This window comes from Triturus cristatus, chromosome 4_2, assembly GCF_964204655.1.
Source record: "Triturus cristatus chromosome 4_2, aTriCri1.1, whole genome shotgun sequence".
In the NCBI taxonomy this organism is placed as follows: Eukaryota; Metazoa; Chordata; class Amphibia; order Caudata; family Salamandridae; genus Triturus; species Triturus cristatus.
In genome coordinates, this window is record NC_140586.1 from 212,684,155 (window position 1) to 212,704,904 (window position 20,750).

Consider the following 20,750-nt stretch of genomic DNA (forward strand, 5'->3'; position numbering starts at 1 on the left):
AAATCCATGGCCAAGTGACAGCAATCCGATGCCAGCACTGCCTCACCTCGTGAATGTCCCCTAGGCAGAAGAGGTCCAGAAGCAATCTGCCCTTCTGCACGGGCCTCAGCCATGGCCTACTGTGACTCAGCACAGTCCTGCTCACCAACACTCCTTGTGCCTCCTAGTGAGGCGCGGTCCTGCGCTCTCAGGCTGCTATCTATGCTGTCAGCGGTTGACCCAGGGTCATTGTATCTTAGCAGTTAGCTGGTTTGTGCGCCGCCTCAACCCGCTATAACCACATCAGCCCCTTCCTGAGTGTGGCTGCCAATCGGCCTCGCCCAGACTGCAGCCATGTCTCGCTCTGCAGGGTCTGCAACAAGCCACCGTCCCCCAGTCACGACCTTCGGGTGCTTTGGGCACCGTAACCATCCTTCAAATAATGAAAAACTGTGTGTGTGGCGTGCCGGAGCGATTAGAGGGTGCATCCGCTCAGGTGTCCATCTTGGCTCATATGGCTTTAGATTTCTACGTGAAAAAGTTATGGTGAACTTTCTATTGTGTGGATTTGTTGTGGGGTGGGTTTGGTAGGCAAGGTTTGAAATGCATGGGTCATTTAGATTTTTTTTTTGGTAAAACTTTTTATTGATTAACAGACATCAGCATCACAATCACATTTCGGAGGAAGTAGTACATCAGGCTTCATGGGAACAGTAAGTAATACACGTTGTACAGAATACACTTTGGAAGGTCTAGGGTGAAGAGGGGTCTTCATTACTGAGGACAAGGGGAGGCTGGCATATATCTCCTCGGTAGGAATTCCACAAACCCCAAACACGGGTCCATTTCATTTAGATTATTTTTAAACCAATTTTGTGAGTGGAAGTTTTTGAGATGTGTGAGGAGGTTTTTATGGGTGATATTTTTAAGGTGGTTGTTTTTAGGGTTTTTAAAAGAGTTACAATGGAAAGGTTTAAGAGGAAATTTATGAAGAGGGGTTAAAGGAGGAATGTTAGAAGAGGACAATTGTTAAGTATTACGATGGAAAGTTGTAAGAGTGAGCTGTGAATGAGACTTGTAGTGGAAATCTGTAAAGACAGTATTGTGGAATGTTTTAAAAGGGAAGTTGTAAAGAGAGCATTATGGTGGACGTTTTAGGAGGAAGGTTTTGAAGAGATTTACAATGGAATGTTATCAGGGGGAAGTTGTGGAGGTAGTTTTATGTTGGGTAGCTGTAGGAGGGAAGTTATGATGATTATGTTAAAGTGAAATATTTTTCAGTACCCCCGTCTGAGTCCCTATGCATGTCCTGCGTATTGTTGCTGGGAAAGCTTTCCACAGACCGCTCCGACTATCTACAGAGCCTGTATTTAAAGCTAAATATTCAGCTATCGCTCTCCGCACCTCCTCTTTAAAGGCCGTTTCTAGGGGTGTCGTTGAGCGAAAGCGCTAAATGAATGGTGTAGGGATTACATTCGGTAGTTTTGACTGTAGCAGGACCAGTGCTTGGTCGGATAGTGTCCTAGGCAGGTGCCGTACCTCTTCAATCCACTTGTATACCTCAGTAGAGATGAGCCAGTAGTCTTAATCTGGGCCATGTGCCATGGACAAAAATGTGCCCTCCTTCTGTGTAGGGGATCTAAGTTGCCAGGCAACGACTAGGCCGTACTCCTCTATCCCACCCTGTATCACCGTAGCTGCTTGCTTCCCATGCCACGCCTTGTCTGCTGAGCGATCCTCCACTGGATTTAGATACATATTTAGATCACCTCCCCAAATGATGTGTGTAGGTGAGGTGGAGTGCATCTGTCTCCAGGTTGTGTTGACTAATGTGACAGCAGTGCCTGCCAACACCCCCTGTGCAATTAGATATCTACCCGGGTCATCCGCATAGTGAGTTGCAAGCGGGAAGGGGACTCTGTGTTTGAGCAATAATAAACCCCCCGTGAATATGTGGAGTAAGAGGAGGTCAGCTGACACGCTGCCCAACGGGTGCCCACAGTGCAGTCTGAGTGCCTATCCAGGTGTGTTTCCTGTAGTAGAGCCACTTGTATAATGTGCCTATCTGGTAACCGAAGCGCTAATCTCACCTTGCGGGGATCATTGAGGCCACGTACATTCCATGTGATGAAATTCATACTATCTCCTACGTGTGTCATATAGTCACCTCATGGTGATGGTGCATGTGTTCTATGTTGCGGTAAATGTATGACCCGGGGAACTATATATGTTTTTTTTTTCTTTCTTTTTATTAAACAATTCGACCAAAACACCAATTGATTACAAGTAACCTCATCCTTTCTCAGTGACATTGTATATAATACAAAATACGTTACAGTTATCATATTGATTAGATCAGGGGGTTTCAAGAGTGTCAGTGTCAATCTGCTGACCCGGTGGGAGACAAATGTCGCCTCTGTAGCGGTTCTATGCTCCCCATATCTTATTCCATTTCCCTGGGCATCCTCTAGCTATGAAGACTGATTTTTCCCTATTCCTGCACCAGTCTAGATCCTCCTTCCACCTCCTCAATTGAGGCGGCTGACTAGCGCCCCACTGCTATGCGATGTTTCTTTTTGCTATCATATATGCCAATGTTGTCCTTTGCGTAGTGTATGTGTTGAGATCCGTGAGCTCCCAGACATTTAGTATGCACCTCCGAGCCTCTGGCTGCATGTCAACTCCCAATATTGCCCGTAGTGTGTGGTGGATGTCTCTCCAATACAATTGTATATGTTGACAATTCCACAGTATGTGAATGAATGTTCTCAGTTCCCCACACCCCCTTCTGCACTCTCCGCTTTCTGTCTGTCCCATTCGAACCAGGCAGGTTCCCGTTACATATGTCCCATGCAATATTTTAAGCTGCACTAATCTCAGCCTGGCCTGGAATGCAACCACACGTGGGGAAGAGATCGCCTCCTGCCAGTCCTCGTCATCGAGTTCTAAGCCGTCGCCGTTCCATTTTCCTTTAAGGGTCTGTAGTGGATCTTCCATGTTGTTAATCAATTTTCTATATATGAGGGAAATGGTCTTCTCTGGGAGATGCCCATCTAACACCCTATCTTCCAGGGGTGAGGCTTCTGGGAGTGTCGTGTTACTAGGGATCTGAGTGAGTAACGCATGGCGGACTTGGAGGTAACGGTAATACTCAGTGTCTGCCAAGCTGTACTGTGTCTCGAGTGACGCAAATGACTGGACTGTTCCCTCCCCCCAGATGTCTTTGATTCGCGAGATCCCTATGAGGTCCCATTTATCAAAACCCTTGGATTTCCAGAGGTTCCCCAGTTTCTCCGAGTTCCACAGTGGTGTGGCGAGTGTGAGTTTGTTCTCCCACTTCAGATGTTTATTAACTGCGTGCCATGTCTGGACGGCGTGTGCTGTAGGTCTAGTCAGTGGGAATCTATGGGGTTTGGTGTATAGCGCTCTAGTATAGTCTCCCCCTGGGAGCAGCCACTTATCCATGGCATATCCTGGATTATCCAGGTGGCCATATATCCCGTGATTGATAGCCGCAGGCTGAGACGCCCAATAGTATTTCTTTAGGTCGGGAAGGCTAATTCCCCCATCGTATCAGTTAAGGGTTAACTTGGAGAACGCTATAAGGGACCTGCCATCCCAGAGAAGTTGTCTCTGGAGACTCTTGATTTCTTTGAAGTACGACGTTGGGACCGGATCCATCGTATTTTGGAGTGCATATAAAAAACGAGGCAGAGCCATCATTTTAAAAGGGACCGCCCTGCCTAACATGGAAGTGGGAAGGGATCACCAATGTGCGACGTCGTTCTTAAGTCTCTGCAAGGGTGGGTCCAAATTACGGGCAAAGCGGAGTTTGGAGTCCAGTGTCACATAGATACAGAGATATCGGAAACCTTCATGTGCAATCTGGATTGGGCAATTTTGCGGTATTATAGGCAGGTCACCCTGAAGGATGTAAACTACAGATTTGGACCAGTTGATAGTGAATCCAGAGTACCTCCCGAATACTGCCAGCACATCTAGGATGCAGCTCAATGATGCTCTTGGATTAGCGAGGTAAAGAAGAATGTCGTCTGCATATAGGGATATCTTGTCCTCCCAATCCAGTGACCACGGCAACCCGTGGCTGGATCGGTCCTGCCTGATCCAGGCTGCCAGTGGCTCCAGTGCCCACGCAAAGAGGAGCGGAGACAGGGGGCAGCCCTGCCGAGTGCCCCATCTCAGTTGGAAGTCTGGCGATTTGCGGTTATTTACCACTACCCGGGCCATCGGGCCGGAGTATAGGAGGCGAATCCAGCCTGTAAATTCCAGACCGAATCCCTATTTGCCTAGAACCGCAAATAAATAGGGCCATTCAACCATATCAAACGCCATGGTGGCGTCTAAGGATACTAGAGCTGCCGGTTCCAGTATGGTAGATGCTCTACTCAGTACTCCAAATAGTCGACGTAGGTTAAGGGCCGTATTGCGATGAGGCATAAAGCCCAACTGATCTGGGTGGACCAGGGTGGTAATAACTTTAATCAGGCGCGTCGCTAGTAGTTTTGCAAGGACCTTGGGCTCTACATTTCGAAGCGATATTGGCCTATAGGATGCGCAGCTGGTTCTGGGTTTGCCTTCTTTATAAATGACCACTGTGTTGGCCACACGCTGGTCATATGGGAGCAGTCCCTTCTCTCTACTCTCCGTTAACATAGCTGGGATGTAGGGGGCAAGTTTATTAGGCCTTAGTTTATAAAGTTCAATGGGGATACCATTGGGCCCTGTAGCTTTTCCTGGATTCACACCCCTAATAGCCTGCGCCACTTCATCATCCGTCAGCGGGAATTCTAGGTAGTCCCTGTTTTCATCTGAGAGCGTGGGAAGTCTTATATCTCTGAGCATCTCACTATTTTTGGCTTCGGAGAGCCTGCCGGCCGTGCTATACGCTGTGCGGTAATAGTCTGCAAACGTGTCTGCTATGGCCTGCGGGTCTGTTATAGGATTGGAGTCTTTTCCATGCACCTCGGGCACCAGTCTTGATGCCCACTCCCGTCTGTCGAGCCATGCTATCAGCTTTCCTGCCTTGTCTCCATGCTCATAGACTCTGTCCTGGACCTCTCTACTCTGCGCCCTGGCTCTGTCTCTGGCGATACTGTTGAATTCATCTTGCCTTAACCTCAGGAGGGGAAGGCCCTCAGGGGTTACTGTTCGGGCTAACTCCTCTTCTGACTTTAGCACGTCCTCTTCTGCTCTTTCAAGATCAGCCTGTCTTTCCCTCTTTTTCCCCGCTATCAGGGAGAGCGTTTCTCCCCGGATAACTGTTTTGTACGCCTCCCATAGGGTCTGCGCGGAGTCGACCGTGCCCTCGTTTTCTTGAAAGTAACCATCAGTGGCTTTGGCGCTGTTCTTCCGGGTAGTTGGATCTTTCAAATACCACGGATTAATGGGGGCTACTCTGCCAGCGCTCACTTGGTCCAAGGAACTATATATGTTATGTGTGGGTATACAACATCTAGACAACCTAAAATCCTCCCCCTCCCACTTCAGCAGCCCTAACTAGCCAAAGACATCCCCAATTAACAAGGAGCATAGATAATTCCAACATTGACATTACACTCAAAAACAATAAATTGCAGCACCATGTACTAGACACATCTAGGGTGCTCCCTCGCAGGGGTTCACCAGGTTCCCAGTCTCCCTACAGATGCACCGAGGTGTGGTGTTCATTGAAGCTATGTTGACCTTCTCTAGCCATCTGTAATTTATCTAAATCCATAGTTTTTCTGCAGCCCCCCTTGCCAGAGCAACTGCCACCATGACCTCCGATGAACGCCGAGTTCTCGCCCGCAGTCCCAGGCAAGGCCCAGTGTACAGCCACAATGATCAATCTTCTCCATCTTCAGCATCAGATGTGTTCAGCGCTTGTTTACCAGGCAAGAGCGTCTTCAAGTAGTCTTTGGCCGCTTTGGGTGTTGTGAAGGATTTCTGTTGACCATGATGTTCCACACGAAGACACGGGGTACAGCATAGCATATAGGATATTTGACTTTTTTAGTTGACGCTTAACTGGCAAGAACTCTCTCCGAGCCGACTGTAGCGCAATTGTGAAATCCAGGTAAAAAGCGATCTGATTACCCTGGTACGGGACTTTTCCTTTTTCTCTGGCCAGCCGGAAGACACGGTTTAGACGCTGCAGACTGGAAGCAACCGTGGCACAGGCGCCCAACTTTAGCTCCCGGCCCGGTTAGGTCAATCTCTCCACTGCCTCTCTGCAATGTTCCAACCTGCCCAGTGACTTTTACCCTTAGCAGACCACACTAGGCAGTTTAGGCCTGCATGGGGGGTATGTTTGACAGCAGTAGGTGGAGGATGGCCATATCAAAGACGGCTATACGGAACTCAGCCGGCAGACCTGCACTATTGTGCGGCCATCTTGCCGTGGGCTCTCTGGCGCCCCCTCAGTGAAAAGTGGGGAGTTGTCAAAGCTACAGCAGAAAGTTTTAAGAGACTAATTGAGAGCGATTCTTGCAATGGTAAATTCAAAGAGGGAGGTGTTTTAACTTGGCAAAGCTAAAAATATAACATTTGGACAAAGGAATAGTGGCTTAATGAGACCAGCTGGCTATATTAATAAAGGTAACGGATGTCTTTGAGAGAATGGATTCTATATAGAGCTAAAGGAAAATCTAATTCAAAGATAAATTGGATGAACATTGATTGGGTGGCTAGATTGGGCATTATTGATGCACGAGGAACGTATGTTTCAGAATAATAAATTCCTTATTAGCCTCTCCTAATTGTGTCTGCCAAAAATGTATAAATGTGTAAGAAAAAAAAGGGGGAATTTTTTTTTTTCTAATTTCTTAACTACAGAGTATTTGTCAGTCCATCTGGATTCTTTCAAGGAAGAAAGAATTGTCTATGAAAAAATCATAATGTTGATAAACATCAGGTTTAGTATAATGGTAACATAGCTACTTGTTTTTTATGTCATTCTTAATACTACATGTGTTAATATTTTAAGGTGCTATTATAACATTTTACCATTTCCCAATTTAGTGGAGCTACATTTATCAACGTTAGAAAGATGAAAGGCAGAATTGGCATCCCCAAGATTCAAGATTTAAACGTGTAACATGGAAGATCGCATTGGATGTCAGGAGCGATACTTACTGAGCCATTTTCAGACTCTATGTGATGTAGATGTAATATTTTAGAGCCCGTTTTAAAGCAGTGATTTGCTAGGCACGAGTTGTGAACAAAGTCAGTTTAAAGGTGGCTCTTTGTAAGGCAGAGTATTAAGAGATGGGCATGTTTTTACTTTTCAGAGGTTTTAAGGAGACAAGTTTCAAAGCAGGGTGTTTGGTGGAGATTTTAAAAGGGGAGATTTGTAAAAAAGTTTTTGTAATGAAATTTGCAAGTGAGACTTTTTTGAGGAATTTTTTTTGCATTTTGTTTATGGTGGATGTTTTTAATGGTGAGGTTTTCTTTAGAAGAAATCTTGTAATGGGAAGATTTTTAGGTAACAGATTTTATGGTGCAGTTGAGAAATGGATGTTTTTAATGGCAAGATTTTTAAAGGAGTTTTTCGCACACAACACTGACAGCATAGTAATTTTAAAGGTTTTTTTTTTAGCGGTGATATTCGAAAGGAGGTGGAGGCCACGAGGAACCCAGTGCCAGAATAGAAGGACTCGCTATGTGGAGAATACCTTCTAATTAATTAGAACTGACACAAAATGAGAAAGCTTTTAAATTGATGAGAAAATCAAAGACTTGGATGATACTGGCACTAATCCAGAACTAATATTTCACACCACCGCGGCAATTTCTAGGAGATAACGTTTAATTTGGTGAAAGAAAAAAATAACAGACCTGGATGATACTGATACCCTTCCGTGATTGGTATTTAAAGCCGTCGTGTCATTATTTAGGAGCCCTGATGAGGTCCCAAGGGGGACGAAACGCGTTGGCTGTGTTTATATGTAACTAAGATTGTGTTTGGACTTCTAAGAATGTGTTGGAGCACCAACTTGAAAATAATTTGAAAGAATAAAAGAATCTTTTTTGAAGAAATTTCTTGGACTACAGAAAATAATTTCTTTGGACTACAATAATTTATTGTTGACAGATTACTTGCCCACTCCTTCCATACATTGATATATTTTTTTTTAGGTTGGTTTGTTTCGAGATGTCTGTGGGGAGATGCTGGTTTGAAAAAGCAGTTTTTTAAGACGGGAGGATTAGGCACATGTTTTCAGTTGGCATGTCAATTTACATCTTCGTTTGTGTTTTTCGTTTCAATACAGGGGCAAGGGTTCTGCTGTCGATGTCTTCGCCAGCATTGGTGGGTCATCAGACCTGGATCGAATGGCTGGGGTCCTTATTTAGAGATTGGCACGAAGCTGACAGATACCACCGTCTGATGCAAGAGGTACAGTGGGAAAGGACGAGCTGGAACCATAGGTGCAAATCCACCAGATGCTAAGGACTGACTGGGAATGGAGTCTGCAGAACTGCTTTCTCTTCCATAATAGTTATGTATGTGGCACTGAGTCTGATCATCCGTCTCACCCCTTCAGAATATCCAGCAAAGCAGTGTTAAGACAGTTCTGTGCCAGGTGTCCTGTATTTATTCTGTGTATGAGGCAGTCCTGCCCTGCTGCCCTTACTGCACCTGTGTGCAAAGGAAGCATTGCTGCTTTCTCCCACTCTCCACGCATAGCAGATTCCACAGAGTGACACCTTCTTGAAATGCTTCAGCTAACATTGCTGTCTGGACAGTACTCCAGACTTGACCCCAGAACGGATCACAATATGCCAGATGTGGGTTCCAAAACTTGACTCAATAATCCATATGTTATCTCCAGGACTTTACATGTTGTGCCTAACGAGGCCTCCAAAAATGAACAAAATATTCTAGGTGAGGCCACCAAAAATAGATTTTTGTGTTTTTCTGGGACAGTTAGGCCTGAATATAATTACCCGATAATGTTATGGATAGACTATATAAGACTTCAAAACTCTTTGAGGCCTATCTGATGATGGGCCTTGTTATAACCAGATTGTGACCTTTGCCGAGGAACTGTGGGTACATTTAGGTGATTTGTTTGTGTTTTGTTGGGCCTTGATATCTGCAGCCTGAGATGACACCCGGGAGCTGTTTCCCCATGGAAGGCGAGAGGGGCCTAGTGACTCTGAAGCTGAACAGCAGTGTCGTGGTCAGCATCGTGGGCCTGGACCACCTATCCCGCTTCATCTTACGCAACATCACCTTGGCTCCACGTGACTTCATCGTATACGTAAGTGACTCCATTATACCTGGCGGAATTAGTGGGGCCAATATTGTTTTTTTAACATTTTTTATGGCTGGTTAAAGTTCTCCCACGGCATCTGAGATACCCCACCAGCCCCAGTGTCCACATAGCCAGCTACAGATGTCCTAAACCCAATGGGTCTCCAGCCTTTGTTGATGGGGGCTCATTGCAGGATCTTTAACCTACCATGGTCACTGAGGCCCCCACAGAAAGTTCTTTGCTTCGATCTCGATTGTCAGTGTGGCCAGCATATATTTCCTGAATCCTCAGGGTTTACGGTGCAGCCCACCGCCCCAATAGACTTGTGGCTGGTTCAAAATCTCCCAAAGCCAATATATTGTCAAGCAGTCCATGTGCTCCTTGAACAGTTTCTCTTTTTTCTCCTCTCATTCTTCTCCCTTTCGTCATGTCTTCTTTACTCACCTCTCCCCTTTACTCACTCTCATTGTAGTGTTTTGATGAGGCCTTCAGCTGGGCAAGGAAACTGGGCTCCTTTCGGTATGAAATTGATGGTGAACCTTCACAGACATTCAGGGTCCAGGTGAGCAGCAGTAGTGGGATGGTTGCAGAGTGACACATTTGATTGTAAAGGGTTTGTTGGTTATTGTGTGCTCGAACACCACTAGCCTATCCCTTCCTGGGATACAGGAGCCATGTTGCCTTGCCCTCAGAATTACAACCCATGCCACATAAACCCCCTAGTGCAGATGGACTGAGTGGGATATTGGGAGATTTCTGAGCAGGTTTGTGCCTGTAGAGAGGCCAGTAAGACTAGGGCAACGTAACTCCTGCTCTGTGATTAACAACACCTTCAAAGCTGATTTGGCAGCAGCAGAGCCATAAAAAGATTAAAGAGGAACACCTAACGTAAACACAGAGACTGTTTTTTCTTAGAAAGGAGACTAGAACAAAATGCAAGACGATGCTAGGCTTCCTAGTTCACATGCTGTATCTCCTTTTTCTGTACACTACATTAGGTGCTACTGATATGAATGTATAACATTGCCTCTGCCTCATCACTGTTGTCAGAGGCAATGACGTGCACTGTCATAGTTCCCTTCTGCTAAACATGTAGTAGGTGGAAGGACCTTAAGTCGGTCCTAGTAGGTCTAATGCTAATGTAATTGGCATCTCTTGTTGGGCAAATGCTATGCACACCAAATCACATGACCTTCCTCTTTGTCTATAAATTTGAACAACTTAATTCTTATATTCTTAGTGGTGAATAATACCAAGTATTAGCACCTTGATATGGTAATAGGAGAGCGGAGTCCCACACGCTTAATATCCCGCGGCCTTTTTAGGTCTCGCCTACACAGCGTGCATGCGCTGCATAGGAGGACCTTTAGCCGTCGCTCTGCTCTTTTTGGAAGCACATAGTCGTGCTTGTGGCGGCATCCACTTTGCGGGAGTGAGCAGGGGCATGCCCACAAGCACGAGTATGTGCTTCCTCAAAAAGAGACGACTGCGCGCGCACGCATGCACCACTCCCGGGCCAGCAAACACACGATTGCAGTGCCAGCCATGTGTTTTGCTTTTACTGTGACAAGCACGTGTGTGCTTTAAAATAGCAGCATTAGTTATTCACTCGTGCATGGCTATCATTTACTCTGTGTTTTGCTTTTACTGTGACAAGCACGCGTGTGCTTCAAAATAGCAGCATTAGTTATTCACTCGTGCACGGCTATCATTTACTTTCTGTTTTGCTTTTACTGTGACAGTTTACTCATCACTTCTTATCTCGTGCAGTATCTTGCTTTCTTTTTTTTATCATTCACTCTGTTTTGCTTTGACCTTTTCTCACTATTTGTCACCACGTCCACCACCACTACCAAGTCCACCACCACCACTTCCACCACCATGTCCACCACCACATCCCCCTCCACCTCGTCCACCACCACGTCCACCTCCTCCACCACCACCATGTCCACCACCACCATGTCCTCCACCACATCCACCACCACCACGTCCACCACCACCAAGTCCACCACCACGTCCACCACCACCACATCCACCACCATGTGCACCACCTCCATGTCCTCCACCAGCACGTCCACCACCAGCACGTCCACCACCACAATGTCCACCACATCCACCATGTCCACCAACACCACGTCCTTCCCCAGCACGTCCACCACCAGCACATCCACCACCACCTCCACCACGTCCACCACCACCGCGTCCACCACCACCACCGTGTCCACCACCACCGTGTCCACCACCACCATGTCCACCACCACCACGTCCACCACCACCACCACGTCCACCACCACCACCACGTCCACCACCACCACGTCCACCACCACCACGTCCACCACCACCATGTACACCACCACCATGTTCACCACCACCATGTCCACCACACCACCACCAGGTCCACCAAGTCCAACACTACCACATCCACCACGTCCACCACCACCACGTCCACCACCACCACGTCCACCACCACCACGTCCACCACCACGTCCACCACCACGTCCACCACAACGTCCACCACCACAACGTCCACCACCACAATGTCCACCACCACTACGTCCACCACCACTACGTCCACCCCCACCACGTCCACCACCACCACGTCCACCACCACCACGTCCACCACCACCACGTCCACCACCACCACGTCCACCACCACCACCACATCCACCACCACGTCCACCACCACCACGTCCACCACCACCACGTCCACCACCTCCACCCGTGACAGGTAAAGTTCCACTGGAGGGCAGGAGTAATAGGAGTGTCAACCCCGGCTGTACATGGGACATTTAAGGATGCATTGGGTGGGAGAAGATGGGAATAGGGGCTAGAAGTATTACACCGGACCCAAGATACATTTTGAAGAGGCGCAATGTCACAGGGGCTCCTGTAAAAGCACTCGCAGCATCTCTACCTCACAGTGGCATACCTGCACGAGCCACACACTCAAAACCAGCATTGGCATATCCAATAGGTCTCGCCTTTGGGACCTTATAAGTGTTTAGCCATGCAACACTTGATGTTGTTGCACCAAGGATATTTTGCTGGATAACTAAACACTTATAAGGTCCCAAAGGTGAGACCTATTGGCTATGCCAATGCTTGTTTTTCTTGAAGCGTCTCCATTGTGCTGACAGCCGGTTAAAATAAACACTGTACTCCTCAGTGGACTATGTAACTGAATCAGGTCCCAGGATGCTTGTTTCCGGTCCAAAGAGGACCTGGCCTGGCAATGCGGGCTGGACTGTACCCATGAGGCACAGGGTCATGACTGATTTGCATATTATCTGGGTCTAAACTGAGGTGGCATTGTGAGCAAAAGAGCGATGGATTAAACCCAGATCCCTTGACTGGGGCTGAGTAGTTGAAAAGTTTCAGCACTCCGTCCATCATCTTGTTGTCAGGCTGTTCTGTAGATACAGATTTTGTGCAAAGTGATACATCGCATAGGAGGTAGCAGTAAGACTGGTTCTAAGCAGGAGCACACACGAATGGGGCATAGTGAACTGTGAGATCTTTGCACCAGGATGCAAGCACCCCTCCTGAAATATTAATCTGAAACAGACAGAAGGACAGGCCCTGCCTAGAAACATCCTCTCCATGACCGACAGAAACTGCAGTCCCACCCCTCACACCTACCACCTACCAGATAGTAGTGCCCAGGAAGAAGTCATCTATAGGCCTATGCTAACAGTCTTCATGGAATTTCTAAAGAAGTCCTGTCTCCTTCCTCCTCGCTCCACGCTCCACGCTCCAGCTACAGGAATACAGGCAATACATTTCCACTGTCTGGGGAAGCTATCCACAGGATCTAGCCAGCTCTGGTGGCTCAGTGGACTAAGGCCCTGTGTTTGACCTCATTGTCACAGGGTCAAATCCCTGCGGGCCCACTCAGCCCTTCATCCTACTGAGGTCCAAAAAAAGAGTACCATTGAGTTGGGTAACAATAAACATCTGTTATTCAGTCCCAAGATACCACTCTGGGTGAACGTGCGCTTTACAAATACACGTTATGTTATGCTACAACTGGGAGCATCCATAATGTATCCTGCTTGCCACAAGTCTCTTTCATTCACTCTCAAACACACATTACCAGACATTTGTAATATTTTCACTGTATGTGTACACTCACTCAACAGGTACACTACATGTCAGTTCTTCAGATAAGAGCTGAACTTTATATGACATTGGTCAGTAGACCATGCTCTCACTGACACAGAGAAAAAGGTCTGGTCATGATACAAAACACAAACAGTATGCTGCTGCTACCACCAAAAGTGAAACACCCAGAACAATGAAAAAAGGAAAAAAGTCCAGTTTCTACTATGAAGGCACGATTGGTGTGCTTCTCAGGTCACAGGACAGTTCCTGGAGCTCACTTGCTGTGCGATTGGCCTGGCCCTCTGCATTCACTGCAGATTAGCATACTGCCAGTGCTGAAAATAAAAACAGGATACCCGTTTCCTTTGCAGATGGGCAGTCGGGTATGGTAACACACCTGTATACCATGTAGGGGATATTTCCGTCCCAAATTATATCTCTGTATATAAATCTGCATTATTAAATGATTAATGAAGACAATAGTCTTATGTCTAATTTGACTATGCAGCAATGTGCAAAAAGTAGGTAAAAAACCCAGCGGAAGAAGACAGCAATTTAAAGAATAGCAGCAGCAGCTGAATCCCCTTCTTTTGTTAAACTGAGTTCTATGTCTTGGCAAGCTTGAAACATCTATATCCAAAGCGTTAACCATTGATTTAATTATTGGAGGTGATGATGAGCAGCAAACCAGAAGGTGCAGTTGTAGTTGATGTCAGCAAAAGATGATCAAAGATTGTAGACGAAGATGCTGCTGGTGAGTAAGGCAGAGATGAGCAGACCATTCGTGCTGGTGACACAACAGAAGCAAAAGGTGCTGGAGCGATAGAATCTTAGAGAATGGGGTAGATGTCAGCGACATACCATACGTTGATGGCACATGAGGCAGAAGTAGTAAAAACGGAGGCGACGATTGGTAATTGCAAAGCTCTCACAGAGTGAACGATGAATGACCAGCAGGTGGATGAGCACCCACCGATCTTCAGGAAGCACAGCTGGATGCTACAATGTAATTTTCAGAACAATCCTATTAAAACAAGTGGGGCATTGAAAGAGAGGTCTCACAGCTGATAGTAAAAGCTATGATCATCTAATCTCAAAAGCAGCTCTGATCCCAAGTAGAAAGCGATTTCATGATTACAATGCTGCTCAAATAGGTACCTAGCAAACACAACAAGATGATGGACAGACTGCTGAAACTTTTCAACCCCCCACCCCCGTCGAGATCAGGGTTTAATCCATCGTTCTCTTGCTCACTATGCCTTTCCAGTTTGGACCCAGCCATATGCAAATCAGTCTTAAACCTGTTCCTGAAGGGAACAGTCCAGCCCAGCTCCTCCCTGGACTGGAAACAAGCATCCTAGAACCGGTTTGAGGGTATTACCCCTCATCAGCCAGGCTAGCTTGTATCCAGTGACACAGCGAGGTCAGGACCCACATCTGGGCATACCCTTGGCCACTTAGGTCGAACATAGCAAGCACAACAAGATGATGGAAGGAGTGCTGAAACTTTTTAACCACTCGCCCCCGGTCAAGAGATCTGGGTGTAATCCATTGTCCTTTTGCTCACTATGCCACCCCAGTTTGGACCCAGCCACATGCAAATCAGTCTTAACTCTGTTCCTGATGGGACAGTCCAGCCCAAACTGCCAGGCCGGGTCCTCCCTGGACCTAAATACAAGCATTCTGGGTCTGGTTTCAGGGTATTCCCCCATATCAGCCAGGTTAGCTTGAAACCAGTGACACAACGAGCAAGGGACCCACGTCTGGGAATACCCTTCCCACTTAGGGCGACAAAAGCAAAAGGAACAATGATGGACAGAATGCTGAACTATACAAACATTCACCCCAGTCACAAAGATCTGGTTTTGGGTGAGCCTTATTGCTATCACCGACATACCCACGTTTCACGCACACCTTATCCAGTAACTCGCCGTTCCTTTCTACCTACTTTGTAGGTTGCACCGATCTTCGTCCTGATGAAAACCCCTCCGTAAGGAGCAATTGGCCTTCTCCTTTACCTGGGGGCGAAACATCGTCATTCCTACCATACTAACCTGTGCTGGAACAGAATACATGTTTAGAGAACATAAATTGTAGTCAACATTGTCTTAAGTACGGATTATATCAAATGTGTCTAAAATTCTCAGACAGGTTCAGGACATATGGACTTTAAATAATTTTATTGTACATATTTATTCTTTGTGTTCCTATCTACCTTTAAATCTTCATCTTACCACAATCACTTTATCAAACACTTCCCCTTTTGCACCTACCTTGGAGCAACTGCTTGAATAGCTTTGTTAAAATATCTTTCAAAAGCTTCAAAGCATAATCTGATCAAGAAATTTTCAATTAAAAAAAGTGAAATTAATTTCTATTTGTATACATTATGATCCTTCTTGGGTATGAAAACCTTTTTCTTGAAATGTTAATTGTCTCCACCAGGGCCACTTATGTATTTTACCATATACTACCCAGGTCCTACGGATATATTTTCGGGTTTCCCTATTTTTGTGTAATAGTTTGCAGGTGTTAAGCAGCATCAGCGCGGTGGTGGCAGCGTACCTTATAATGATCAGTAGAAGTGAACAGGTCTTTTTACTTGTGACACTAGAGTGAGGCCTACAGGGTCTCACTTAGTTACAGTTCAGCTGCTGTGTGTTTAGCTCACCTTTGGCCTACATTGGTTTGGTGTGTAGTGCTGCGCAGTGCGTTTTGTGTTGTACGTGTGCTGGATCCACACTCCACCTACTGGAATACAGGCAATACATTTACACTAATTGGGGAAGCTATCCTCATATTCTATCTAGTCACATGCTACAACTAGGAGCTTCCATAATGGATTCTGCTTGCCTCATTACTCACACAAACACTTACTACAAGACATATGTAACATGCTCACTGTACATACATAAACACTCAATACGTACCAAGACCACCTGGCCCTGGAGCACCAGGGCTGCCTGCCTGCTTGCCAAGATCAGTGTTCTCTCTGAGAAAGAGCAGAGCGTTGGAGGGAGCGAGATCCAGTGGAGGATCCTGGCAATTGTAATTGCATTTATATAGCGCTTACTACCCCTGACGAGGCGTTGAAGTGCTTTTTCGACGAGTAGCATGCTCCTTAGGAACCCAAAAAGGATTTGTCGTGAATTAGTATAGGGAAGTATGAAAATAATTTGAGCTGGGACATGTTGGTCTGTTATTTGGATTGAAAAGGATAGTGGAGGGATAGAAGACGGAAGGGTTTTCAGTAATATATGTAGATTTAATCAACTCAGACTTTCAAGTGTTGGTATATTTAATTTTAATATATGTTTTTATTAATATTTTTGGGTAATCCAATAGTGAATCAATTATAGATAAATAGTTATGATATGATAACAGATTTATTTATCTATGTAGTCACCTATATACACGGTAAACATAGAATAATATAACCCTAAGTAATACATACATTTGTTAAGCAGACCTAACGAATATCTATATATTTAAAAACATATTTGTTATACACATATATACAAAGCAATACACATATGTAGGTACACATCTATAGTCCTAATAAATACTTATATACAGAGGGATATAATATATATTTATATTTGAGTACGGTGAATATGTGGGGAAGAGCCAACTCTTGAGTAGTCTTCTGAAGATAAGGTAGTAATCTGTGGATCTTATGTTTGGTGGTGAAGTGTTCCATAGTTTTGCTGCTTGAACGGAGAAGGATGCACCACCTATGGGTTTTTTTCTTGTATGGTGGGATTTTGAGGTGAGGTGCCAATCTAGAGCGGAGGTTCCTTTGTTAAATGTATTTGGTGATCTTATTCCTGATGAAGAGTGGTCCTGTTCCATGTATCGCTTTGTGGGTGATACAAAACAGCTTGAATGTGGATCTTTGGGCAACCGGTAACCATTGTAGTGCTCCCAAGGCCGGGGAGATGTGGGGTTGTGGCTTTATATGTAAGAGTAGTCTGGCAGCAGAGTTCTGAATCCTTTGTACTCTTTTCATAGTTGTTAAAGATGATCAATGATACAGGCTGTTGGCGTAATCGAGTTTAGACAGAACAAGCGATATAGTAGCCTGGACCTTGTGTGGAAATCTCAGGTGGGGGAAGAAGTGCCTCAGTTTTATAGTAACGAAATTTGATCTTGCTAGTTTCTTGACTTGGGCATTCATTGATAGCTTGGAGTCCATCGTAATTCCGAGGTTTCTCACTTTGGATACTATAGACAGTGTTCACAGGTCATCAGGCCAGGCAACGAGTGTGTCATACATTTTTCAATCGCCATACGTGAGTATTTCTGTTTTGGAAGCATCATTCGATTTGAGATGGCTCCATGTCATCCACTGATCCACGGCTCTGAGACAACTGAAAATTTGTGAGTGTCCAATGTGTTTTCGGGTTTTCAGTTTAAGGGGTATTTGTGTGTCATCTTCATAGTTATAGCATGTGAGGTGAAGCCGATTGATCAGTGCCGGTAATGACTTCATGTAGATGTTGAAAAGCATGGGTGAGATGATATAGCCTTGAGAGACCCCTGCTTTCGTGAAGTACGGTTTGGATGAGAAAGGGGGGGGTATGGATGACATTAGTTCTGTTGTGAAGGTAGGACGCGATCCAGTCTAGAGCTGTCCCCTCTATGTTCATAGAGTCTTTGTATTAGAGCGTCATGGTCAACCATATTAAAGGCAGCAGAGAGGTCCAAGAGAAGTAGTGCAGCAACCCCGTTCCGGTCAACTGTGTTCTCAAGATGGCAACGAGGGCAGATTCTTGTGCCTCTTCCTGGAACGGAATCCTGTTTGGAAGTCTGAAAGTATGGAATTATCTTCAATGAATTGTGACATATGGGCGAAATAATTGTGACATATGAGCGAGTGCTGTTTATTCTATCATTTGCCCAGGAAAGGTACATTTTAATTTGGTCTGTAGGTGTCAGGGTTAAGCAGCTCCAGGTTTGTTTTTTTAGTAATGGGCATATGTATGACTTTTTGAGATCTTCTGGAAATATTCTGGTCGTTAAGGAATTGTTGATTATTCTTACTGGTGTGAAAACGGAGGTAGTAAAAAGAATTGTCTTGAAGGTTTGTGATGGACACAGGTCAGAAGGACTGCCGGCAGGCCTGCTTCCTTCGACCAGGTCCATAAATTAATTGTGTGAAATTTGTTGGAAGGAATGAAGATGCTGGGTTAGCATACTATTGGATTGTTGTTTTGGAAAAGGGTCCAGCTGATGGTTTTTCTTTGTTTTAAATAGGAGTGCAGCATGTCTGCTTTGGTCGTGTAAGGATTTACCAGTTTCTCTGTGAATTCTTGAGTACTGGGATGAGCTCCTTCTAGGCAATTTGGTTCACAAAATTCGGTGAGAATTTTATAGAATTCTTTTATTTGCAGATTTAGCATTCTGAATTCTGTCTGAATAGTATCTTTTTTTAGATTTTTTGATTGCTGTCTTGTATAATCTGTTAAGTTTCTGTAGGTGAAGTTGGACGTCATTGGAGTTTGTTTTGAGCCAGGTGCATTTTAGCTTTCTAATTTGCTGTTTTATCTCTTTTATCTCTATTTCTCCAACGTGCCTGTTTTCTTTTGTTCTGTTGTGTTGTTTTTAGCGATATTAGGATATCAAAAGCTTCCTGTGACCACTCATAGTTTATGAACAGAATTTATTGCGTCCTGATCTGTACTGGATGATGGTTGTGTTTCTAAGTATTCAAAATTGAGTTTATTCCACGGTCGATAGGTGGATGCATGTAAGGTGGTTGTAGGTGTAATGCTTTGTGTTATTTTATGTTGTGAAGCAAGCAAATGGTGGTCTGACCATGTGATTGGAGTAATTGTTTGAAAGGTAACTAGTTCTGTATTTGCAAAAATGACATCTAAGATGTGTCCAGCGATGTGTGTGGGTTTGTGGACGATCTGATGTAGGTTCAGTGCATCTAGACTAGTGATGATTGTTTTTGCATGGGGCATTCTGGGTTTGCCAAACCAAATGTTTAGGTCACCCAGAATGCATAGGCTGGAGTGTAGTGTTATAAGGTTTGAAACAGTGTTGGAAGTGTGTCTGGGAAAGTTGCATTGCTAGGTGGAGGTCTGTAAAGGAGCGGGAAGATACATGAGGAATATGGTGTAGGGTTGCATCTGGTGAAGAGAGCCTCACAACCTTGTATAGAGACATTGTCAGCTTTAGTGATATTTAATATTTGCTTGAACACAACAGCTAGGCCACTTCCTCTTTTGCCTACACAATTTTGTGTGATAGTTTCATAGCCTAGAGGAATGGCTTCATGCAACACTGGAGCCATATCATCTCCCAACCATGATTTAGTTAAGAAGAGTAAATCAGGTTGTGTGTAGTTGAGAAGGTTGTTGATGCAATGCTTGTTTTTAGAGAGTAATTGAGCATTTATTAGTAGGCAGTTTAGAGGATGTGCTTTGGTGATGGTGTGACTTTGTTTTGTACAGGAGTGAGCAGTATTTTGTGTATTTTGTGGTCTTGTAGCAGCTGTGTCTTCAGTGCTGGTATTAGCTGTATGAGGGTAGCAATAGTGTAGCTGTTCTGTATTGTGTTCCTCGTCCAGCAGGCTAAGAAGACACTTTGATGGGTCTACTTTGTGTAGGTGGTGGAGATGGGGGTTGAAAGTGATTTTGTGAGCTGTGTTGTTTTTGTAGAGTAGCCGTATTGTGCAGTAGACGTAGAGATGCAAAGTTGTGAAGAGTGGCATGTTGCTTATTTTGTTTGCATTGGTTTAGGACGGACGGTGTATGAGTTGGGGGTGGTGGTGCAGCATGTGGGTCATATTGATAGATTCTAAACTGTCCAATGGATGAGAGGCGGTTAAAAGAAAGATGCCGTGTTGTCTATTTCTTATGTGTGGGAGAATAGAGAAAGCTTGGCATTGTTTTATAGTGTGCATTATCTGTGTAGTCAGGAAGGTGGGAGTGGGTGTATGTTTCTAGTTTGTGGTGGAAAGTAATATGAGGTGTGTTGTAAGAGAGATTTTGTTGTGCTTTTGTATGTGTTATGTTTTGTTTGTGAAGAGTAGTGAAAGGAGGTGATGATGTAATTGTTTTCTGAGAGGACTTTGTATGTAAAGTATTGTTGGTGAGCGGAAGATGCAAGGTGAAGGGAATTGTGATGTGTTTTTGAAAAGAGCGTATGTGGTGTGTGAGTGGGGATGAACAAGAGTTGGGAGTGTTTGTTTTAGATCGGATTGCTAAAAGAGGTAATATGTGTGGTGCTTCGGAGTGTAAGTGTTGTGTTATTGTGGTAAAAAAGAAGAGGAGGGTGTTGGGGGGTGAAAAGATGGAAGGCTGAGTATAGGTATATTGGTGACCGAAAGGGGTCTGTAATCAGAGCAGGCAGTGTGTGTCTGGATGGGATATAGTTATGTATGGGGTTGATTTGGATGTTCGT

General features: G+C 45.1%; 1 protein-coding gene across 1 annotated transcript in view; it reads left to right on the plus strand.

The window, feature by feature from the left end:
• Positions 1 to 20,750, plus strand: part of LOC146833422 (SUN domain-containing protein 2-like) — an 83,805-nt gene that overhangs the window by 24,678 nt on the left and 38,377 nt on the right. The window contains exons 2-4 of the mRNA XM_085600071.1: positions 8,250 to 8,374; positions 9,081 to 9,242; positions 9,709 to 9,798. Of these exons, the coding sequence (XP_085456197.1) occupies positions 8,250 to 8,374; positions 9,081 to 9,242; positions 9,709 to 9,798 (377 nt within the window). The remainder of the gene's footprint in view (positions 1 to 8,249; positions 8,375 to 9,080; positions 9,243 to 9,708; positions 9,799 to 20,750) is intronic.